Here is a 12,193-nt window from a genome sequence, read left to right on the forward strand (position 1 = left end):
AAAGTATTGAGAAACTTTTGTTATTGACCAAATACTTATTTTCCACCATAATTTGCAAATAAATTCATAAAAAATCCTACAATGTGACTTTCTTGATTTTTTTTTTCTCATTTTGTCTGTCATAGTTGACGTGTACCTATGATGAAAATTACAGGCCTCTCTCAATTTTTTAAGTGGGAGAACTTGCACAATTGGTGGCTGACTAAATACTTTTTTCCCCACTGTATGTGGTCACTACACGACAGGGGAGGTAGAAACAGAGATGCACTTTCTCCTTTACTGTGATAAATATTCCTTACCAAGAGATTCATTATTCACAGAAATTACTACATTCATTCCAAATTTTAACTTATTAAACCCAGAGGAAAAACAAAAGATACTCATGGGCGAAGGAGCAATGGCTCCTCTTACAGTCAAAATATGTATTTCCCTGCCATAGCCTGAGGGACACTGAATAATAACATCTGCATAGTAAGCAGTAATTTACTTATTATTAGTATTATTATTATTGTTATCATTATTATTATTATTATTGTTGTGATTATTATTCGAAATAGTTGTGGTACGGGTAGTAGGGGTGATGGTAATGACAGCAGTTTAATGATGGTGGTGGTAGTAGTAGTAGTAGTAATGATGATGGTAGTTGTAGGACTGATGTAATGGTGAGGATGAGAGTTAGTTAGTTATAAGTTAGTTATAGTTTCATTTTCCATGTTTAGCCTTTTATATTTATTATATTTTTACTATTGACTGTTACCATAAAAAAAAGTGTTATTATTATTATTATTATTTACTACCATTTTATATTATTATTTTATATTCTTTATTATTTTATTACAATGTATATTGTATACATTGTTGCTTTGGCAATATTGACGCAATGTTTTTCATGCCAATAAAGCAACTTGAATTTGAATTTGAATTTGAGAGAAACAGACAGAGAGACAGAGAGAGAGATAGATAGAAAGAGAGAGAGAGACAGACAGAGAGACAGACAGAGAGACGGAGAGAGGGAGAGACAGAGAGAGGGAGAGACAGAGAGAGAGAGAGACAGAGAGAGAAAGACAGAGAGAGAGAGAGAGAGAGAGAGAGAGAGAGAGAGAGAGAGAGAGAGACAGAGAGACAGAGAGACAGAGAGAGAGAGAGAGAGACAGAGAGAGAGAGCGAGAGAGAGACAGAGAGAGAGAGAGAGAGAGAGAGAGAGACAGAGAGAGAGAGAGAGACAGAGAGAATATGGTATAAGACCAAAGTGGAGCAGTTCTGACCCCACAGTTTAATGCTTGGCGCGCGCGTGTGTGTGTGATCAAACACAAGAAGATGAACCCAGCTCCAAATCCCAGCCCCATAATCCACGTCTCCAGGGAAACTGATAAAGTACGGGGAGAGTCTCTCTCTCTCTCTCTCTCTCTCTCTCTCTCTCTCTCTCTCTCTCTCTCTCTCTCTCTCTCTCTCTCTCTCTCTCTCTCTCTCTCTCTCTCTCTCTCTCTCTGTGTGTGTGTTTTTTTTCTCTCCTATCTTCTCTCTCTCTTCACAGCACAACCAACGCTGAATTATGTACACATTATACTGTATATTTGAGTATGTCCCATGTTTATTCCCTGGTCACCATACATGTTGTCATGACAACGAGTTGGCTAATGTTAAAAAAGATCAGAGAAATGAATCTCCTTATAATTCAATTTCTATGATCGCAGTGCTCTAAATAGAATGCTCTGGGTGTGATGTCTTCACGGAAGGGGAGTGTGTGGTGTGTGTGTGTGTGTGTGTGCGTGTGTTCTGTTGCCAGGGGCAACAGTGGTACTCACAGCTCTCGATCTCCAGTGTGCAGTTCTGTTCATCCAGAGGGTACCGCCTCAGATCCATCATACAGGCTGCTGTGGTGGTGATCCTACACACACACAGAGACACACACACACACACACACACACACAGACACACACACACACACAGGAATGTAACGTTAGACCTCAGGCATAGGGAAGACTCCATATCAGCTTTTTATTTTATTTGTATTTTACCAGGTAAGTTGAGTGAGAACACATTCTCATTTACAGCAACGACCTGGGGAATAGTTACAGGGGGGGGGAGGGGAGAGGAATGAGCCAATTGGAAGCTGGGGATGATTAGGTGGCCATGTTGGTATAAGGGCCAGATAGGGATTTTAGCCAGCACACTGGGGGTTAACACCCCTACTCTCACCAGGGGTGTTAAACAGAACCCAAACTCAGCTAAACAGAACCCAAGCTAAACTCAAACTCTTTTGTTCTGTGACCTTGACCACCAACAGTATCAAACCATTTTAAAGTAAAGACACGGCAACAATGTTTCTAGCCAGGACCCAGTCTTCATCTACAACAATGTCTCTAGCCAGGACCCAGTCTTCATCTACAACAATGTCTCTAGCCAGGACCCAGTCTTCATCTACAACAATGTCTCTAGCCAGGACCCAGTCTTCATCTACAACAATGTCTCTAGCCAGGACCCAGTCTTCATCTACAACAATGTCTCTAGCCAGGACCCAGTCTTCATCTACAACAATGTCTCTAGCCAGGACCCAGTCTTCATCTACAACAATGTCTCTAGCCAGGACCCAGTCTTCATCTACAACAATGTCTCTAGCCAGGACCCAGTCTTCATCTACAACAATGTCTCTAGCCAGGACCCAGTCTTCATCTACAACAATGTCTCTAGCCAGGACCCAGTCTTCATCTACAACAATGTCTCTAGCCAGGACCCAGTCTTCATCTACAACAATGTCTCTAGCCAGGACCCAGTCTTCATCTACAACAATGTCTCTAGCCAGGACCCAGTCTTCATCTACAACAATGTCTCTAGCCAGGACCCAGTCTTCATCTACAACAATGTCTCTAGCCAGGACCCAGTCTTCATCTACAACAATGTCTCTAGCCAGGACCCAGTCTTCATCTACAACAATGTCTCTAGCCAGGACCCAGTCTTCATCTACAACAATGTCTCTAGCCAGGACCCAGTCTTCATCTACAACAATGTCTCTAGCCAGGACCCAGTCTTCATCTACAACAATGTCTCTAGCCAGGACCCAGTCTTCATCTACAACAATGTCTCTAGCCAGGACCCAGTCTTCATCTACAACAATGTCTCTAGCCAGGACCCAGTCTTCATCTACAACAATGTCTCTAGCCAGGACCCAGTCTTCATCTACAACAATGTCTCTAGCCAGGACCCAGTCTTCATCTACAACAATGTCTCTAGCCAGGACCCAGTCTTCATCTACAACAATGTCTCTAGCCAGGACCCAGTCTTCATCTACAACAATGTCTCTAGCCAGGACCCAGTCTTCATCTACAACAATGTCTCTAGCCAGGACCCAGTCTTCATCTACAACAATGTCTCTAGCCAGGACCCAGTCTTCATCTACAACAATGTCTCTAGCCAGGACCCAGTCTTCATCTACAACAATGTCTCTAGCCAGGACCCAGTCTTCATCTACAACAATGTCTCTAGCCAGGACCCAGTCTTCATCTACAACAATGTCTCTAGCCAGGACCCAGTCTTCATCTACAACAATGTCTCTAGCCAGGACCCAGTCTTCATCTACAACAATGTCTCTAGCCAGGACCCAGTCTTCATCTACAACAATGTCTCTAGCCAGGACCCAGTCTTCATCTACAACAATGTCTCTAGCCAGGACCCAGTCTTCATCTACAACAATGTCTCTAGCCAGGACCCAGTCTTCATCTACAACAATGTCTCTAGCCAGGACCCAGTCTTCATCTACAACAATGTCTCTAGCCAGGACCCAGTCTTCATCTACAACATAAGAAATTAATTGTAAGCCATCAGTGGGTTCCCCCGACCCTCTATATTGGGAAACATTGAGCTAAGACTCTAAGACTGTGTTCAGACTATAACCTTATCTGTTATTAATAAGGCCTGCATTGCGTGGCAGTCTTCAGTAACTTGTTCGTTCAGCCTACTCTACTCTACTCTACTCTACTCTACTCTACTCTACTCTACTCTACTCTACTCTACTCTACTCTACTCTACTCTACTCTACTGTACTCTACTGTACTCTACTCTACTCTACTCTACTCTACTGTACTCTACTCGACTGTACTCTACTCTACTGTACTCTACTCTACTCTACTCTAATGTACTCTACTGTACTCTACTCTACTGTACTCTACTCTACTTTACTTTACTCTAATGTACTCTACTGTACTCTACTGTAGAGGGCTGGCCCTTAAAAGTACATGGGGAGTTAACATTAATGATATGCATGTCAATCTCTCGTGGCTCAAAGTACAAGAGAGATTGATTGATTTCATCACTACTTGTTTTTGTAAGAAGTGTTGACAAGCTAAATGTTCCCGAGCTGTCTTTTTAAACTACTGGCACACAGCTCGGACACCCATGCATACCCCACAAGACATGCCACCAGAGGTCTCTTCACAGTCCCCAAGTCCAGAACAGACTATGGGAGGCGCACAGTACTACATAGAGCCATGGCTACATGGAACTCTATTCCACATCAGGTAACTGATGCAAGCAGTAGAATCAGATTTTAAAAACAGATAAAAATACAGGGGGTACTGTGAAGAGACACACACACAGATAGAGACACACGCATACGCACACACACGTACATTGTAATATTGTTGTATGGTGGTATTATACATTTTGTATTGTAGGTATGTAGTCGTATAATAATGTTATAGGATGTACTGTTTTACATGTTGTTCTATGTGTAATGTAAGTACCTTAATGTGTTTGGACCCCAGGAAGAGTAGCTGCTGCCTTGGCAACAGCTAATGGGGATCCCTAATAAATACAAATACAAATACAAATACTCTACTGTACTCTACTCTAGCTCGTAGATACATTGCTCTCTTGCCAAACAGGACAAATTGGACAGAGCAGCAGAGACGGACTGGGAACCACCCAGCCCAGACCAATCCTTCAGGGTGTGTGTGCCTGTGTGTCCAGGACTCCCCTCTCTAAGACGCTCCTCAGGACTGTATAGTAGGACACACATACAGCTGGTGATTGTGACCAGTAAACCAGATAATGTGGTCCTCTGTAGCTCAGCTGGTAGAGCATGGCGCTTGTAACGCCAAGGTAGTGGGTTCGATCCCCGGGACCACCCATACACAAAAGAAATTATGCACGCATGACTGTAAGTCGCTTTGGATAAAAGCGTCTGTTAAATGGCATATTATGTTATTATATTATAGATAGACAACACTACTCTTATAGTCTTTGTGGAAGAACTACACAGTGATTGATATCAAATACGATAGGATTAAGAAGACCCTTTGGCCAGTAATCATTGCCAAATGAACAATGGTTGAGTAGAGATCAATGAGAGAGAGAGAGAGAGATCAATGATTTGTAGAATCTTGGACTTTTGTATCCAACTGTATCCCTCTGTATCCAACAAATGATCACAAAAACCCCCATACCAATCTGGATTGTTTTCCCTTCAACCAGAAGTACAAACTGATCTAGAAGAGTGGACATGTGTTTCGTAATTAAACAACACAAGTTCATTTGAAATCCTTGCAAAAAATACCCAGGCACTCCGGTCCCTTGGGTCTCACTGAAGACAAGGTTCATTTTTAGAGACATAGAAACATTCAACATTCAACATTCTCCCTCCCTCCCCCCTCCTTCCCTCCCTCCCCCTCCCCTCCCCTCCCTTGTTCTCTATTATGTAACAAGCCAGTTAGCAGGGAGGGAGGGAGGGAGGGAGGAAGGCAGGGAGGGAGGGAGGGAGGGAGGGAGGGAGGGAGGGAGGGAGGGAGGGAGGGAGGGAGGGAGGGAGGGAGGGAGGAAAGGACCAAAGTGCACCAGAGTATTATCAGAGGAGTCCTATGGATGGATGTCTTAGTTTATCCCTCTCTCTGCCTGCCGTGGCTATTACTAACGCACCATGCTATGCCTGGTACACTAGCCAGCCAGCCAGCCACATAGCCCTTCAGCCACCCAGCCACCCTTTCAACCACCCAGCCCTTCAGCCACCCAGCCACACAGCCACCCAGACCTTCAGCCACCCAGCCACCCTTTCAACCACCCAGCCCTTCAGCCACCCAGCCACACAGCCACCCAGACCTTCAGCCACCCAGCCACCCTTTCAACCACCCAGCCCTTCAGCCACCCAGCCACACAGCCACCCAGACCTTCAGCCACCCAGCCACCCTTTCAACCACCCAGCCCTTCAGCCACCCAGCCACACAGCCACCCAGCCACCCTTTCAACCACCCATCCACCCAGACCTTCAGCCACCCAGCCACCCTTTCAACCACCCATCCACCCAGACCTTCAGCCACCCAGCCACCCTTTCAACCACCCAGCCACCCAGACCTTCAGCCACCCAGCCACCCTTTCAACCACCCAGCCACCCAGACCTTCAGCCACCCAGCCACCCTTTCAACCACCCATCCACCCAGACCTTCAGCCACCCAGCCACCCTTTCAACCACCCAGCCACCCAGACCTTCAGCCACCCAGCCACCCTCAACCACATCCACCCAGACCTTCAGCCACCCAGCCACCCTTTCAACCACCCATCCACCCAGACCTTCAGCCACCCAGCCACCCTTTCAACCACCCAGCCACCCAGACCTTCAGCCACCCAGCCACCCAGCCACCCACCCACCCAGTCAGCCAGCTAGACACTGCCACACTCACTGGGTACATCCGAAATGGCACCCTATTCCCTACATAGTGCACTGCTTTTAACCAGAGTACTAGAGCCATAGAGCTCTGGTAAAAAGTAGTGCACTACAAAAGTAATGCACTACATACAATATAGGGTGTCACCACTCAATCATCACACTCTGCTCAGGATCAGGAAGGAAGCTCCTGGGACATGTGAAAATTAGGCCAAGACGGCAGGGGCAAGAATAACTGGCTATTTATAGGCTGCTCCTACATCATCAGTAGCAGAAGTCTCCAAGCTTTTGTCTGAGTGTAAAGAGGGATCAACCAACAACCGGTGTTTCTCAGGATCCCTTAGTTATGGCGCTGCTGGTGTGTGTGTGTGTGTGTGTGTGTGTATGTGTAAAACAGAGTATTGATGATGTAGATCTGTAGCTAGATATATTTACTGTTTATTTCACTTTTGTTTACTATCTGCTTCACTTGCTTTGGCAATGTTAACATACGTTTCCCATGCCAATAAAGGTCTTGAATTGAATTGAATTGAGAGAGATTTAAATAACCTTATTTTTCCTGTCGATATGTCAATACGGTCTCAGCACAGTCTTCAAAGGCCTCTCTCTCTCTCTCTCTCTCTCTCTCTCTCTCTCTCTCTCTCTCTCTCTCTCTCTCTCTCTCTCTCTCTCTCTCTCTCTCTCTCTCTCTCTCTCTCTCTCTCTCTCTCTCTCTCTCTCTCTCTCTCTCTCTCTCTCTCTCTCTCTCTCTCTCTCTCTCTCTCTCTCTCTCTCTCTCTCTCTCTCTCTCTCTCTCTCTCTCTCTCTCTCTCTCTCTCTCTCTCTCTCTCTCTCTCTCTCTATCTATCTATCTATCTATCTATCGAACTGGGCAGCCCACATCTCCTGCTGCTGACAAAAGACCAGGGCTGTATGTCTCCATAGCACAGGGATACGTCCTGTCCTCTCACAAAAAAGTGCTAGAATACACTAAGAGAAAATAGCAGCGAATCTGACTCTTATATGGTTTTCAACAATCTCTTAATATGTCCATTGAAATCTTGAAAATAAATATATTATATGCAGTGGCCAGTATCTTAACTGGTAACAATATGTCTGTGTGTCTTACAGTCATTAGTACAGTGTGTTACTGAAGCACTGACTGTCTCCCATAGGCTAGCCATCTTCTCACACACACACACACACACACACACACACACACACACACACACAGCCTCCCTGCTGTTCTAACCAGCCTGTTCTGACCTGCCATCTCTACAGCACATCTACAGGTACACACATACACACACACTGTGCTCTGAGCATTCTGGCATCTGGTCCTGCTGACTGGGTGTCTGGACTTACTAACATCAAATAACAGACTGACTGAGAAAGAGAGGAATGGGGAGGACAGGGAAGACGAGAGGAGAGGAGGGGAGGAGAGGGGGAGGGGAGGAGGGGAGTTGAGGGGGAGGGTGGGAGGGGAGTAGAAGAGGAGAGGAGGGGAGGGGAGGATGGGAGGGGAGTCGAAGAGGAGAGGGGAGGGGAGGGGAGGTGTGGAGGAGAGGAGGGGGGGAGGAGGAGAGGAAAGGAGAGAGGAGGAGGGGCAGAGGGGAGGAGAGGGGGAGGGGAGGGGAGGGGAGTAGAGGGGAGAGGAGAGGATAGGATAGGAGGAGGGGGTGAGGAGAGGAGGGGGAGGGGGGAGGGGGGAATGGAGAGGAGAGGAGAGGAGAGGAGAGGAGAGGAGAGGAGAGGAGAGGAGAGGAGAGGAGAGGAGAGGAGAGGAGAGGAGAGGAGAGGAGAGGAGAGGAGAGGAGAGGAGAGGAGAGGAGGGGAGGGGAGAAGCTGCTTAGGAACCAGTAGATAAAATCTGAAGCACTAGAGCTTCTAAACTCTTCTCCTATAGCTGTAACTGTAAGTGTTGCAAAACTAAAAACCAAAGCTAGTGTTGTGATTGCCTTTACATTATTGTTTGCAATCATCTCTGATTCTAGGCCTACACTCAAAGACACTTACTACTAAGATGGTGAACAGTTAGCATTTCCCATAGGACAACGTGATTCTTAGCCCTCATGCTAACACTAGCTGGGCATGTGCCTCCTACAAAGAAGAACAGCCTTAGCTAAGCATCTGTGCATGTGCAGAGTGGTTTCCCCCGCTCCAAAAACGTTATTTTCCTTACAACAATGGTATCCATGAACTTGTGAGTTGTTGGGTTTGAATGAAAACAAGTGTCTGTTATGAGAAGTTCCATTAAATGGTTTCCCAACTTCTTTGATACACTTCACACCCCAATCTGAACTGTACCGGCAACATGGAGGACGGCTGAGTGAGAAAGGAAAGAGAGAAACATAGTCACACACTGTTCCCAAGCTTGAATGAGAGCATTGAAACAGAGAACGAGGAATGTACTTTCTTTTCATGTCAATGGAACATGTTGTTTGTACTCTGCTGCATCTTTTCAAGTTGTTAAAATCGAACTTGGACTCGTTGTGAATCAGAACTGAAAGCCACAGAATGGAGGCTCCTAAGAGAGACGGACATTATTGCTGCAGTTGTAATTTGGCCTCTGCGCTCCCACTGCCAAATACTCCTACTCTGTTTCAATGTTCCCATACAAGCTTCAGAACCGTGTGGGACTATTTGTCTTTCTTTTTCATGACAAAGAATGTTTGGGTTAGACCAAGGATGGGGTAGCTACTACCTGGGGTGACTGTTAAGCCCCTTATGATTAGGGCCAAATTCGAGCTGGCTCGAATGGAATTCTCAAATTCGAGCTGGGTCGAGGGAAACCCGGGCCAGCGCAGCCCAGGTTCACAACTGGTGCCAGTTCGATTATCATTTTGGCTGATGGCGCCGTTACTATGAGACCACCAAGCTGATCACTGATGGAAACGGACACAACGTTTAGCTAGCTAAAGCTCATCTGGGCTTGTTGCTGTTAGCTAGCACATGGATAAGCAGCACTGCAGTAGTCAGACATTTACATTTACATTTGAGTCATTTAGCAGATGCTCTTATCCAGAGCGACTTACAGTTAGTGCATACATTATTTTTTTAAATACCCCCTGTGGGAATCGAACCCACAACCCTGGCGTTGCAAACGCCATGCTCTATCAACTGAGCTACATCCCTGCCGGCCATTCCCTCCCCTACCCTGGACGACGCTGGGCCAATTGCGCGCCGCCCCATGGGTCTCCAGGTCACGGCCGGCTAGTGACACAGCTAGCACTGCGATGCAGTGCCTTAGACCACTGCGCCACTCGGGAGACATGACACGAATTACCACCATAGCTGGATCCTTCATTCATTTTTGCACTACACAATAAACTTTTATGAGAACAGTCAGCTACCTAACTATAGCTAGCAAATCAGAGTTGAAGCGTGTGCTAGCAGGAATTTTAGCTGGCCAGGTCGTATTGGTAGTAATTAAGCTAGCTAGCTAGCCTGTTATGCTAGCGATGACGCTAACTGTTTAGCTAGCTAGCTAACGTCAGCAAGCTAAATACATGGCTCTGAGTCTGGCACTGGCAGGAGTATGGGGTAACGTTGGTTACAGCATGGTGAGGGTGAATAAAATTATTCAAAATCTTGCTAGCTAGCTAGCAACATTAGAGAAGCCAGCTGCAGTCACATATTGGCTACCGAGCAACATGACATCATTGCTAATTTCTCAAGGCAGTGGAAACGCAATTTGAGCTAGCCCACCAAGGCCAACCCAACTTGGGTTGACTTCAAAGTGCCAATGGAAACGGGGCTTTAGAGTCCTTGCAGGCACCTCAACACCACCCCCTAAAAATCCCAGCATCCCTTTGTTAGTCTTTCTACCATTTAGTTTATTGTTGTTATGTAGAAAATACAGTATGGAAGCGTTATAAATTAAGTTGATCGATTTTTCTCTCAAAAACAGAACATATGAATTATCTGTTGCACTGCAGATACTTAAATGTTTTAAGAACCCTTCATTCAAGAGGGGCATCTTCTGAGCCCCTGCCAAAGAAAAAGAGAGTGAGCGAGACAGAGACAGAGAAAGAAAGAAAGAAAGAGTTGGAGACAGAGATAGATAGAAAGAGATAATTAATAAATGAATGAACGCTGCATGCGATGTTCATGTCTTGAATTAGCAACAATAATCTAATCCCTTTAAATATGCAGGCCGTTAAACTGAGAGATCATTTGCACAGACATCATCACACACATCCATATGGATACATACAGTTGAAGTCGGAAGTTTACATACACCTTAGCCAAATACATTTAAACTCAGTTTCACAATTCCTGACATTTAATCCTAGTAAAAATTCCCTGTTTTAGGTCAGTTAGGATCACCACTTTATTTTAAGAATGTGAAATGTCAGAATAATAGTAGAGAGAATGATTTATTTCAGCTTTTATTTCTTTCATCACGTTCCCAGTGGGTCAGAAGTTTACATACACTCAATTAGTATTTGGTAGCATTGCCTTTAAATTGTTTAACTTGGGTCAAACGTTTTGGGTAGCCTTCCACAAGCTTCCCACAATAAGTTGGGTGAATTTTGGCCCATTCCTCCTGACAGAGCTGGTGTAACTGAGTCAGGTTTGTAGGCCTCCTTGCTCACACACGCTTTTTTAGTTTGATTTACACTTTTCGCACCAAAGTACATTCATTTCTAGGAGACAGAACGCATCTCCTTCCTGAGCGGTATGATGGCTGCGTGGTCCCATGGTGTTTATACTATGTACTATTGTTTGTACAGATGAACGTGGTACCTTCAGGCGTTTGGAAATTGCTCCCAAGGATGAACCAGACTTGTGGAAGTCTACAATTATTTTTCTGAGGTCTTGGCTGATTTCTTTTGATTTTCCCATAATGTCAAGCAAAGAGGCACTGAGTTTGAAGGTAGGCCTTGAAATACATCCACAGGTACACCTCCAATTGACTCAAATGATGTCAATTAGCCTATCAGAAGCTTCTAAAGCCATGACATCATTTCCTGGAATTTTTCAAGCTGTTTAAAGGCACAGTCATCATAGTGTATGTAAACTTCTGACCCACTGGAATCATGATACAGTGAATGATAAGTGAAATAATCTGTCTGTAAACAATTGTTGGAAAAATTACTTGTGTCATGCACAAAGTAGATGTCCTAACCGACTTGCCAAAACTATAGTTTGTTAACAAGAAATGTGTGGAGTGGTTGAAAAACAAGTTTTAATGACTCCAACCTAAGTGTACGTAAACTTCCGACTTCAACTGTAGATACTGTACATCACATCACAGGCTTCACAAAGTGGCAGGCAGCACAACAGCACATAAAATACCATCCTGTGTGTGTGTGTGTGTCTGTGTGTGTGTGTGTCTGTCTGTGTGTGTGTGTGCGTGCGCGTGCGTGCGTTGTATGTTTGTATTGAACGTATACATTATTGATGATCATTGATCTATTATGAATGGCAATCCTCTCTGCAGCATCAGAGACTGAACATCTGAATCCCAAATGGCACCCTATTTCCTACATAGTGCACTACTCTGGTCAAAAGTAGTGCACTATATAGGGAATAGGGTGCTATTTAGGACACAGCTAA

General features: G+C 45.1%; 1 protein-coding gene across 2 annotated transcripts in view; it reads right to left on the reverse strand.

Annotated features, from left to right (window-relative positions):
• LOC121538981 (gamma-aminobutyric acid receptor subunit beta-2) overlaps positions 1 to 12,193 on the reverse strand; it is an 89,844-nt gene that overhangs the window by 46,387 nt on the left and 31,264 nt on the right. For both annotated transcript variants that reach the window (XM_041847153.2, XM_041847146.2), the window contains exon 5: positions 1,806 to 1,888. In XM_041847153.2, coding sequence (XP_041703087.1) covers positions 1,806 to 1,888 — 83 coding nt within the window. The remainder of the gene's footprint in view (positions 1 to 1,805; positions 1,889 to 12,193) is intronic.

The sequence above is a fragment of the Coregonus clupeaformis genome, chromosome 3, assembly GCF_020615455.1.
Source record: "Coregonus clupeaformis isolate EN_2021a chromosome 3, ASM2061545v1, whole genome shotgun sequence".
NCBI lineage: Eukaryota > Metazoa > Chordata > Actinopteri > Salmoniformes > Salmonidae > Coregonus > Coregonus clupeaformis.